This window comes from Triticum aestivum, chromosome 3B, assembly GCF_018294505.1.
Source record: "Triticum aestivum cultivar Chinese Spring chromosome 3B, IWGSC CS RefSeq v2.1, whole genome shotgun sequence".
Classification (NCBI taxonomy): domain Eukaryota; kingdom Viridiplantae; phylum Streptophyta; class Magnoliopsida; order Poales; family Poaceae; genus Triticum; species Triticum aestivum.
The window spans coordinates 453,229,953-453,241,916 of NC_057801.1; the positions used below are offsets into that span (position 1 = coordinate 453,229,953).

An 11,964-nucleotide genomic window follows, 5' to 3' on the forward strand; every position below is an offset into this window, starting at 1 on the left:
TTCTGACGCCAATTCAATCAAGGATTAGCATCTCATAACTATCTCAGTACCAACATCATCAAGGTCCATAATAAACTAATGCTCAGAAAAGAAGGCCAATATGAAACAAAAGGACAATCATAATTTGCGAAAAATCAGTAATAAAACCATGGGACAAACTATTTTGCACCGTGCAGCTAACGTCAATTTGGACTTCAAACTTCCTAAAAAGGAAAATTTCAAAATAAAAAAATATCCCATCACAGTCCTCTCTGTCTAGAAGCCACCACGACTGACTGAGATAAGAATCATCATAAAGAAAAAATAACCTATTCGCATGTTAGACCAAGAAACTGAAGCATGAGTTCAAATTGGACTCTATGAAAGGGCCTTCGCAGCAAGTGGGAAATTAATTAGGACCACATGCATACATACATGATGAAAATGGCAAGCATAAATGGAAGCAGTAGCTTCGGCCATACAACTCGCCGAACCCCAAGAAAAATGGACACATTCCTCTTCCTTATCATTCTTCCATTGCTCACCACTCTGCCATGCTCATATGCTCAGTCGATGCTAAGCACTGGCTCATCCTTATTTGTAGAAGAGCATAGGCAGACCTTCCTTACCTCACCAAATGATGATTTCTCTTGCGGCTTCTATGAAGTTGGAGAGAATGCATTCTCCTTCTCTATCTGGTTCACCACCACCATGGAAAAGACTGTTGTATGGTCTGCAAACCCCAGGTCCTTGGTGAATGGCCATGGTTCCATGGTGTCCCTGAACCATAATGGAAACTTGGTCCTCACTGATGTCAATGGCACAGTCACTTGGGAGAGCAAGACAAGCTCTGGGGAGGGCACGGTGGTTTCCCTTCTTGACACTGGCAACCTCATAATCAAAGACTCCACTGGTGCAAATTTGTGGGAAAGCTTCTCTTCACCGACAGATACATTGCTGCCTTTACAGACTCTCAAAAAAGGTACAAGGCTGGTCTCCAGTTATTACAGCCTTTATTTCGACAACGACAATGTGCTACGCCTCATGTATGATAGTCCAGAAATATCAAGTATCTATTGGCCAAGTGCAGACTACACAGTGCCTCAAAGTGGGCGGACTAGCTACAACAGCTCTAGGATTGCAGTCCTCGACACTGAAGGATTTTTCCTCTCAAGTGATGGGCTGAATGTCAAGGCTTCTGATTGGGGTAATGGCGTCAAGAGAAGGCTGACAATTGGTTCTGATGGAAACCTCAGAATGTACAGTCTGAATGTGTTAAATGGGAGTTGGATAATATCATGGCAGGCTATAGCAAAACTGTGCGATGTGCATGGGCTATGTGGAAAAAATGGGATATGTGAGTTCTTGCCAAGTTTCAGGTGTTCATGTCCCCCAGGATATGAGATGACCGATCCGCAAAACTGGAACAAAGGTTGCAAGCCACAATTCAGTAAAAGCTGCAGCAAAGCAGAAGAGTTTGACTTCATCAAGCTCCCTCAAACCGACTTTTATGGCTTTGATCTGACCAATAATGTGTCCTCACTTGAAGAATGTAAAAAGATGTGCTTGAACATTTGCTCCTGCTCAGCTCTCACGTACAAGGCGGGATATGGACTTTGCTACACCAAAGCTGTACTCTTCAATGGTTACAGCTCCCCAAATTTTCCTGGCGATAACTATATCAAACTACCCAAGAATATGAGCATCTCCAGACAATCTCGTCTCACATGCAATCCGGATATTCCAGTGCATGTACAAGGATCTGCAAGTATGTATGGAATGAATGATGTCACCAAGAGTTATACAATTTATTATGTGTTTGCAACAATATTGGGAGCCCTAGTCTTGCTCTTTATCGGTACAAGCTGGTCGTTTCTTTACAGCAAGCAAAACATACCTAAGTCAATGGAAGAAGGCTATAGGACTGTGATGAGCCAGTTCAGGATGTTCATCTATAGGGAATTACGGGAAGCGACTGGAAAGTTCAAGGAAGAGATTGGAAGAGGGGGTTCTGGAATTGTTTATAGAGGGGTACTTGAAGATAAGAGAGTGGTGGCAGTGAAGAAACTAACCAGCGTTTCACATAGCGAGGAGGAATTCTGGGCAGAAATGAATATAATCGGAAGGATCAACCATATGAATTTAGTAAGGATGTGGGGGTTTTGCTCCGAGGGACAACACAAACTGCTGGTGTACGAGTACGTGGAGAATGAGTCCCTTGATAAGTTTATATTTGGTAATGTAAGTACTGAGAGATTACTTGCATGGAGCCAACGATTCAAAATAGCACTAGGAACAGCAAGAGGCTTGGCGTACCTCCATCATGAGTGCCTTGAGTGGGTGATCCATTGTGATATAAAGCCAGAGAACATACTCCTGACCCGAGACTTCGAAGCAAAGATAGCAGACTTCGGACTAGCCAAACTCTCAAAGAGAGACAGTTCCAGTTTCAATCTCACCCACATGAGAGGAACAATGGGCTACATGGCGCCAGAGTGGGCACTGAATTTGTCGATCGACGCAAAGGTTGATGTATACAGTTGTGGCGTTGTACTTCTCGAGATTGTGACTGGAAATAGGATCTCAAGTGGGATTACAGTGGATGGGAAAGAGGTGGAGTTTAGACAGTTTGTGCATGCAGTTAAAGAATTGCTGGAGAGTGGAGATGTCAAGGTTATAGCTGATGCTAGACTGAATGGCCATTTCAATCCTGAGCAAGTGCCGGTAATGGTGAAATTGGCTTTATCTTGTCTCGAAGAAAGAAACAGCAGACCTACAATGAATGAAATTGTAAAAGCTCTACTGACATGTGATGACGAAGACAATCACCCAGCCTACTCATGGTGACCGGCAATAAACAACAGTGTATCAATTGCAATAAGAAGAATTGGTCTAGTATATTGCTTGATATTTGAAAGTAGAAGAAAATGTTGCTACAGAAAATGTCAGGTTGTGTGTTGCATAAATCTTTCTGTAGATGGAACACTAACTGCACTGCATTGAATGTTGTCTACATGAATTCTTGCATGAAACATAGTGGGCTTATTTGGATAGTTTTTCCTTACAGAAAAAAAAGAAAAGAAAAGAAGATTTTAGTCTGCATAACTGTTTGATCTTCTAGAGCATGTAACAACTTCCAAAGATTCCCGCTGTTTCTTCAAAAATCCGTTCTTCCATTCGAGATCCCTTCAGTGCAACCAGAGACCGCGTGACTCTTGTTAGCAAATAGCCAGTTAACAACTGACAACATTCACTCAATGAAATCTTGTACAAATATAAGATACTGATAAATGTGACCAATAACTCAAAGGAAAATTTGCTAGTAGCTAAAATACTAGCACAAATCATTTCAGCTATCAATGTCTTGCTGAATTAGCAGTGGAATACTGACTCGAATGGTCCATCGATCTAGTACTACGGGACCACTACATTTTGGCACCAATTTATGGTCAAACTTTCGGCTGGTAACATAATCAGTAAAGTGATCCAGTCATCCTTGGACTACATTATTAGTCACGATGGTAGAAAGTACAAATCGAGCACCAGGGCCAAATTATTTTTTCCAAAAATATGGGAAAACTTTAGCACTTATAACTGTATCAGCTTAATCAGAACACTGCTCAAGTTCGGAATATCTGCAATCGTTGGAGTAACAAAAATGATTGATTTAGCTTCCTGTTCAGAAAGAGTGCAAATGTGCATATGTGTATTGGGCCTTACTGCCCTATGGTCCCCATGCCGATGCAATGAATTACCAAGGTTGTAGTACATATTAAAAGAACAATCAACAAATAGTGCGAAAGGCACTGTTGAAAATACGGAACAAGTATATACCATGATAGGTTCTTCTTTCAGTCTCAACAAAATGATAAAGATTCTTCATTCTTGTACCGTTGCAGGACGGCGGGGGCGTCGGGACCTGAGCGCGGGGGACGGCGCCGGCGGGAGGCCTGCTCGGGGCGCGCGCGGGCAGGCGCAGGACGGCGGGGGCCGTGGAACTGGGGAAGGCCGGGACCGGGAGCGCGGGGACGGCGACGGCCGCCTGCACGAGCTGCGGAGCCGAGTCGGGTTACATCGTGGGTGCGGCGCGTGTTTTTTTTTTTGAGTCCGCGAGAAGGAGGCCCGTGCGTGCGTGCGTTAGGGATGAGCTGGGCTTGGGCTAACCCGGCTGAGCCTCTGGCCTGGGGCCCAGCTTTGTGAGAGCTTGAGAAGCACTCTATCACATGAGGTGATCCTCAAAAAAAAAACTATCACATGAGGTGGGCTGAGAGCACGCCAAGGCGCTTTCTTTGGTTTTTTTTTCACGCGTTTTCGGCTTTTTAGATGGTCTTTTTTGGGGTTTTGACTTTTGGGTTTTTCAACGTCTTTCTTAGCTTTTCGACAAAAAATTTTTTACGTGAAAAACCACGTTTTTTCGTGAGTCATGGTTTTTCTTCGCGAGAGGCACGGCTCTCGGAAGCGGAAAAAAATATGTATTTTCTCTTTTTTTTTTCGTGAGAGGCATGGTTTTGCTTCCGCGAAAGGCACGGCCGTGCCTCTCGGAAGCGAAAAAAATGTGTATTTTCTTTTTTTCTTTCGTGAGAGGCACAGTTTTGCTTTTGTGAAAGGCATGGCCGTGCCTCTCGAAAACAGAAAAAAACGTGTTTTCTCTTTTTTTTCGCGAGAGGCACGGCCGTGCCTCTCTCTCGAAAACAAAAAAACTTGTTTGTTTTTTCTTCCGTGTGAGTCACGGTTGTGCTTCTGCGATAGGCACGGCGTGTCTCTCGGAAACGGGGGAAACATGTTTTCTCTTTTTGTTTCTTTCATAAGAGGCACGCTTTTGCTTCCGCGGGAGGCCACAGATTTACTTTCACGATGCCTCTCGAAAACGGCTTCCGAAAAGAGAAAAAAGTGCTCCCGGTTCATTTTTTTGGTTTAGTTTCTTTATGAAAAAAAGTTTGTTAAAACCTATTATCACGAGATCTATTTATGAAGATCTCGATGAAAGGAATCCAACGGTGAAAACGGTTCGAGGTTTGGACGCACGGTTTAAAAGATGACGCTTTGACTAAACGGATCTACGGAAAAAGAAAAACTTTCGTGTTGCGACAAGTGACACACATGCAATGCAAAACTTGTTAGGCTGGTCATAGTGGGGAGTAACTTATACTAGTGTCATGCATATGACACTAGTCTAAGTTACTACCTTCATAGTGCAAAGTAACATGGTACTAGTGTCAGAGGACTTCATTTATTATCTTGTAGACTCATCTTGTCTTGGTAAGCGTTATGTTACAGTAACATATTATGTTACCACTTCTCATTAACTACATGCCACGTAAGCAAAATTTTCTTGGAGTGCGCTATGTTACTAGCTAAGTTACTCCCACTATGACTAGCCTTACAATCTAGGGAGGGAGAGTGATCTTTGAAAAGAGTACCACTCAATTAGTGACTCTGCTGTTTTGTTCAATGAATTGGAGCCTGTTACTTTTTTTTGCATGGGAATTGGAGCCGGTTACGTCCCAATACCCTTTCGCCAGGCTGATGTTATGTTGATATCATGCACTTTTTCTTTTTTTATTGTGATTTTTTATTAAATATTCCGGATTAAATTTTAAAAATGTGAATAGTTTTTGTACACATATATTTCAAAACTTAAATTTGATTAAAAAAATAAAACCAGTAATTTTGTAAAAATATTATGGCAGTGTACAATTTTTTTACCGTAACTTAATGGCGTTAAGAAAACAATTAATAAAAAATGTTCATGTATTTCAACAAAATTTAAGTGACATTAAAAAATGTTAATAATGTATTTAAAAAAATGTTAAACATGTATAAAAAAGTTCTTGATACCTACGACAAATGTACAACGTGTATGAAAGAGTAGACATTAAAAACATATATTGAAAAAAAATGTAATTATCCATTTTAAAATATTAAACCATATAAAAATTGATACTGATGTATACATTTTTGCCTGGTATGTTACTGATGTATATGAAAAATGTAAGACGTACATGATAAAAATAGACATCAAAACATATATTTTAAATGCCCCTAAACTCCCAAGTCGGTTAAATCACCCCCAAAGTCTCTAAAAAGGGGGGGAAATTTCCCCTAGGTTGTTTTTGAGAGGATTTCAGGTGGTTTGTCGCTACCTTTCTTTCCTCCTACATCCTCTTCGTCTCTACCTGCATCCTCCCTCCCTCCTCCTCACCTCTACCGTCACCGCCGTCACCGTCCTCCATTGTCATCGTCGCCACCAACTCCATGGCTCCAGGTACATCGCCGACCCATGTTTCTCGCTCTCCTCCGCTGGCTTCCATGAGAGTGGGTATTTCAAAGTTTGCTTTTTGAGAGTTTGGGGGGGGGGGGGTTAGACTTGGACTTGGTGTGCAGCTGTGGCAAAAAGAGAGGGGATTTGGGGGTGTGTGGGTAGTGTTGTGCAAAAGGAGAGAGGGCATCAAGGGGGCAGAGGAAAATAGGGGAGTACAACAAAAACAACGGAGAAGATGGGGGAAAGGGGGCCTTTTGTTCTTCAAGTGTGGTGTGGCTGTGAGTTCATTAGTTGTTGCATTAGATTATGTTTTGATCAAAGGCTTTTTTTATTTGTGCAGCTACTGTTGTTGATCCACCAGATCCTTTAGAAGATTTTGTTGTTAGACCACACTACTTTGGAATATTTTAGAGATTGGATGGATTGGTTGAGTACACTCATGGATTGAAGGCAAAGTTTTTTGGGGGGCAGAACCAAAATGGGGTTATTTCCTAAAACATTCATAACACCTCCTTGTGCCTTTCTCTCATTCTCCTATGATCTCGTAGTGCTCTATCAAACCGTTAATTGTTAAGTGTTATGACCCTACAGGATCGGTAATAAGCAGACATGACCCAGACCACTTGAAGCTTGAGGGTTGGATGATGGATTGCTGCTGAAGTCCATGGGATGGTCCTCATCACAATATTATTATTCCCTCTGATCCATATTACTTGTCACTCAGACAATTATATGTAGCATCGAAATGCGTTCAGATACATCCGTTTTAGCGACAAGTAATATGGCTTAGAGGGAGTAAGAATTGTAATCGAACAACGACATGGCCTCTACTTTCGCGGCATAATATAAGTCAAGTGTTCTACCCCAACACCCCAACACAGATGCTTCAGGTTGATCTTAAACGTAATGACACAAGGCATGTTTGAAATATTTCTAGAAAACTCTCGCATTATACTCAGTTCAAATTTTCCATGAAGCGAGCATGAGAAGAGATGTGATTCCTTTCATGGTTATGCCATCGACATGGTTAAGAGCATCTCCAATAGATGATGTAGATATAAAAATAACATATTTTTACATCAACAAGGCACAAAAACACTACTCCAACAGATGATGTAGATGCAAAAAAATTACTCGAGATTTGCTCGTGACATAAAATAGGGAACCAAGTGATGCAAGTTTGCATCACTTGGGCAGCTCGAGCAAAACGTGCGCATCCCCAACTATCGCGTGGAACCTTCCCGCCGCGCGCCTGTCGCTGCCAGACCCCATGGACGCTTCTTCAGACCGTGCGGCTACCAACGCCGCTCTGACACACCTCACTATGGCCGCCTCCACGGTGATGTAAATTTTACATCATCTGTTGAAGTTGGAGGTTTTGTGGTGATGTAAACTTTAGATCATTGTATGGAGTTCGAGTTTTATTGATGATGTTAATATGTACTTTGTGGTGATGTAAATTTTATTCGAAGTACAATTTGATGATGTATTTTTACACCACCAATCCATGACCGAGTTGTAGTTGTGCCAATGCATGATATGGGCGTTGACAAGGCTTAGCCAAACTACAAGCTCCTCCAAGTGCACCTAGAGAATCCACATTGTATAACAAACACTAATAAGAAAGAAGTCAATGTATGGTCATTTTTTAAAGGAACAGTGTATATATCACTAAAAAAAGACACATCCATGACATTTTGGGCCGAACGAAATTTTTTCCTGTCATACTTATGACACTTCTATGACGATAATTATGACAAAACCCGGTATCATCATAGATGTGGCGGGCTTTTCGTCCTGGGCGGGCCGGAGAGGCAGCTGCATGACATTCTTTGGACCGTCCATGACGGAAAAAACTGTGGTAGAAGCGAGGGCAAGGAAAATATTGGGGTTTTTCCGGTTACGGTGGGTGGTCGGGGCCGAGCGATGCACGGAGGTTTGTGCGTTTCTCTCGTACACGCACGCGCGTGGGTGCGAGGCGTTGGGCTCTAACTGAACCCGAGTGAGGCATTCGCCCCGAGCAATTGCACTACAGGCTACGCGTTATTGAACTCGAGCGATCGATCGATGGCTGTTAACTGAACCCGATCGAGCGATTCCTTCACTACTGCTGCTAACTGAAGCCGATCGATGCTGCCTCTGGATAAACAGTGAGCGTTGCTAGGGGGGTTTGGATGAACAGTTCCCGGTGGGGGTGGATGAACATGACCCCGTGGTATTGCCTCTGGATGAACAGGACCCGATCGATCGAGCCGGTTGGGGCTGAATGAACAGGACTCCGTGGAGGGCTGGATGGACAGGACGACCCTGTGGAGGGCTGGTTGAACAGTAGCCGGTGGAGGGCTGGATAAACAGTAGCCCATGGAGGGGTGGTTGAACAGGAGCCCGTGGAGAGGGTTGGTTGAACAGTAGCTGGTGGAGTAGCGCACGGTGGAGGCAGGATGAACAGGAGGTGGATGAACAATCGCAGGCGGAGGCTGGAGGAGGTCGAGGTGGATGACAGTAGACCGTGGAGGCTGGAGGAGGTCGACGGTGGATGACAGTAGCCCGTGGAGGCTGGAGGAGGTCGACGGTGGAGATGAACAATATCCCGTGGAGTCCCGTTTTGCGGTACGCCACACCTTTCCTGATGAACAGGACCCCCGTTTCGACCGTAGCGCTCTAACACAAGTCTGTTTCCTCCGTTTTGCGGTATGCCACACCCCTCCCGATCAACAGGACCCCATTTCGAGCGTAGGAGGTCCAACAGAAGTCCGTTTCCTCCGTTTTGCGGTACGCCAGACCCCTCCCGATGAACAAGATCCCGTTTCGACCGTGGCCGGTCGAACACAAGGTCGTTTCCTCCGTTCTGCGGTACGCCATGCCTTGTTTCCATCGGCTGTTCCGTCCAAGCCCTCCCGATGAACACGACGACGCATTCCGTTCCGACCCAGCCAGTTGGCTCCTCATGAACACGACGACGACGCTGTTTTTCCGTTCCGCCCCAGCCATGTACACGAGCCCTGGCCGTACGTATGCGCGAGTAGGTGTTCGAGACCCCGCCCATATGTATGTACATGGCCGTATTTTCTTTCTTGCACACTGACCGCTGTACGTATGTGTACATGCTACGTGCGCGCCTCTACTACGACATGTGCGCGCCTCTACATCGACCAGTATGTACGTACACGTTCGCGACCAGAATGACAATGCTACGTACGCTTCGACCAGGTGGGTCCCGACTATCAGGCACTTCCTTGCGTGCGAAGATGTAGCTAGTGGGTCCCAGGAGTCAGGGGGTGAATCGTTTTTTGCCCGGACGCACTTCCTTGCATGCGAACATGTAGCTAGTGGCTCCCAGCAGTCGGGGGGGGGGGGGAACATTTTTTGTGAAATACGGTGGCCCGTCCGGTGGGTCCCTGCTGTCAGGTGGATGAATAATTATTTTGCGCGTAATAAGGAGGCACTTCCTTGCGGCTGCCATGGACCCAGCTGTCAGCCTATCAACGTACAATACTCTTCCGATGGAAGTCGGTCATTGAACACATTGACCACGCCGTGTCGAGAACACCACGGCGGTGGACGACGGCGAGGCCTAGAAAGGGGACGACGCGAAGCCGGGGAAGAGGCGGCAGTGGATGCCCACGCGGAGAGGAGTACGAGGGTTCACTGGTTCGGCTGCGATGTGAGGCTACTGTCGCCTCAGAATAACAGGAGATGTGGGTGAGTGGAGGGATGGCCTGGCCAGCGGCGGGAGTAGTAGAGGGCGGTGAGGCCTCCGCGGCAGCACAGCCGGCCACAGGAGGCAGGAGCAGTCGGCATGACCGGCGCTGCTTTGGGCGGCTGGAGCAAGAAGACCAGAGGTTGAAGAAGCACGACGGCCGTTGGATGGACATCGTATGGTCACTGCAGTTAGAATCATTTATATTGACTAAGTTGACAAAGCCCTTGGTACGCGTCAACTTAGTAGGCCCACAGGTCAGCTTCCGAAACGGTGCGACCCAGATGTCAGGGGGAGAAATTATTTTTTGGGCGGGTGAAGCTAGAATATCCGAGAATGAAGAAGAAGCACGGCATCCATTGGATGGACATCCAACGACCACTGCTGCTAGAACCGTGTGTTGACTATAAGTTGACAAAGCCTTGCATACGCGTCAACTCTTTTTTTGAGGGGACGCGTCAACTTAGTAAGGCCACAAGTGTGCGGCAGAGAACTTATAGCCCATTTGAGATTTATAAAAATGTGCAGCCCATTTTTGAGTTCTAATGGAATTTACTACAACCCATTTACAGTTTGTTAAAAGTACAACCCATTTCAACCAACCGTTCAAAACAGAATTCAATAAAATCTCCCACATTTTGATGGGATCCGAAATATTTTTATCCCAAAATTTCTAGTCAGATTAAATATAATTTCAATATAAATTTATATTCAATATCCAAAAATAATATTTTATAAAGTAATTACGTGTTTGGTGCATTTTTTTATAGTTACTGCCCAATTTTTATAATTACATCTCATTTATTATTTCTTAAAGCTCATTTTCTTGTTAAGCATAATGCATCCCTCCTAAGAAAGATTTGCAGCCCAGCGGGGCGGAGAATAACAACTTGACCTTGCGTGGGTATTCCTAAAAGAAGTATAGCTGGGCTAGCCATTTTCAGCTTGAAAAAAATTTAATATCTGGGCTAGATATTTGGCCTGGGCTAGACGGGTCACAACCAGCCCAGTTAATACCCTGCTCTCTCCTCTGAACAACAATGAAAACATCGCTCAAGAAAAACTCTGCAGTGCTCACACCTAAAAAACACAAATACTGCTCGAGCTGCTTGGTCCCAGCTGTCGGCCGCTCCTTGTGCAATTCTCTCGTTTATTGACTACATAGGTTGACAATGGTGTGGGACTGTGATGTCAGGAAACCAGAAGAAAGCAAAAAAATTATAGTTTTATATAATAAGGAGGCACTTGCGTACGTGCGGCTATGGCCCTGGTGGGTCCCCACTATCATCCTCTCCAAGTAAAGTCATCTCCTCATCCTCATGTCCGTTGACCATGTTGACAACGCGAGGTGGCGGCGCCACGACGAGCACAACAATTCGAAGGACGATGGAGAGGGCCTCGCAGGCCCTACGGATGGTCTGATACAGCGCCCGCTGCTCATTCGGGAAGCCAGGATCATAGGCCACATGTCTGCGACGGCATTGTCGTTCGCTTGTTCACCGGTGCTCGTTGAGGAGACGGAGGTTGCCGCACAGGTCCTCCTGCACTGGTAGCCCTTCCGCCATTAGGGCGTCGAAGTGCGGCCGCACCTGCTCTATGGTGAACACGACATGAACCAGCTTGGATAGTGGCACCGACTCCTGGTCGGAAGCTATGTCCATCGTCTGATTGTCGTTGCTCAGCTCGGCGAGCTTGCTGGCGAGCTAGCATGTCCGGCTGCTGGATCGATGCGCTGCCAAGCATGAGTCTGACTGCCCTAGCCCACCCAGACTGCCTCCCTCGCCCCCACGCGCTTTCCGCCCGAAACGGTCAGCGCCGCCCATCCCGCTTCCCGGTGCAGGCGATTGCTCTGCCTTCAAACGATGCAAGTGCCGTCTGTCCGTCCATCTGCCGCCCAAATTAATCATACGCGGTTGCCAAGGTGGCTACTCCGGTGCCACACGTCTGTCCCTCCGCCGCCCATCATTGCTATATAAACTGTTGCGCCAGCCATAGCCATAGTCATCCGCATTCATTCTTTTTC

The 11,964-nt window shown here is 45.6% G+C and overlaps 1 protein-coding gene across 1 annotated transcript; it reads left to right on the forward strand.

The window, feature by feature from the left end:
- The first annotated feature begins 477 nt into the window (after positions 1–477).
- LOC123065514 (putative receptor protein kinase ZmPK1) lies at positions 478–2,976 on the forward strand. The gene has a single exon (XM_044488776.1). It carries the CDS (start codon positions 484–486, stop codon positions 2,824–2,826), a length of 2,343 nt encoding a protein of 780 aa, XP_044344711.1. The 5' UTR covers positions 478–483; the 3' UTR covers positions 2,827–2,976.
- Positions 2,977–11,964: the final 8,988 nt, after the last annotated feature.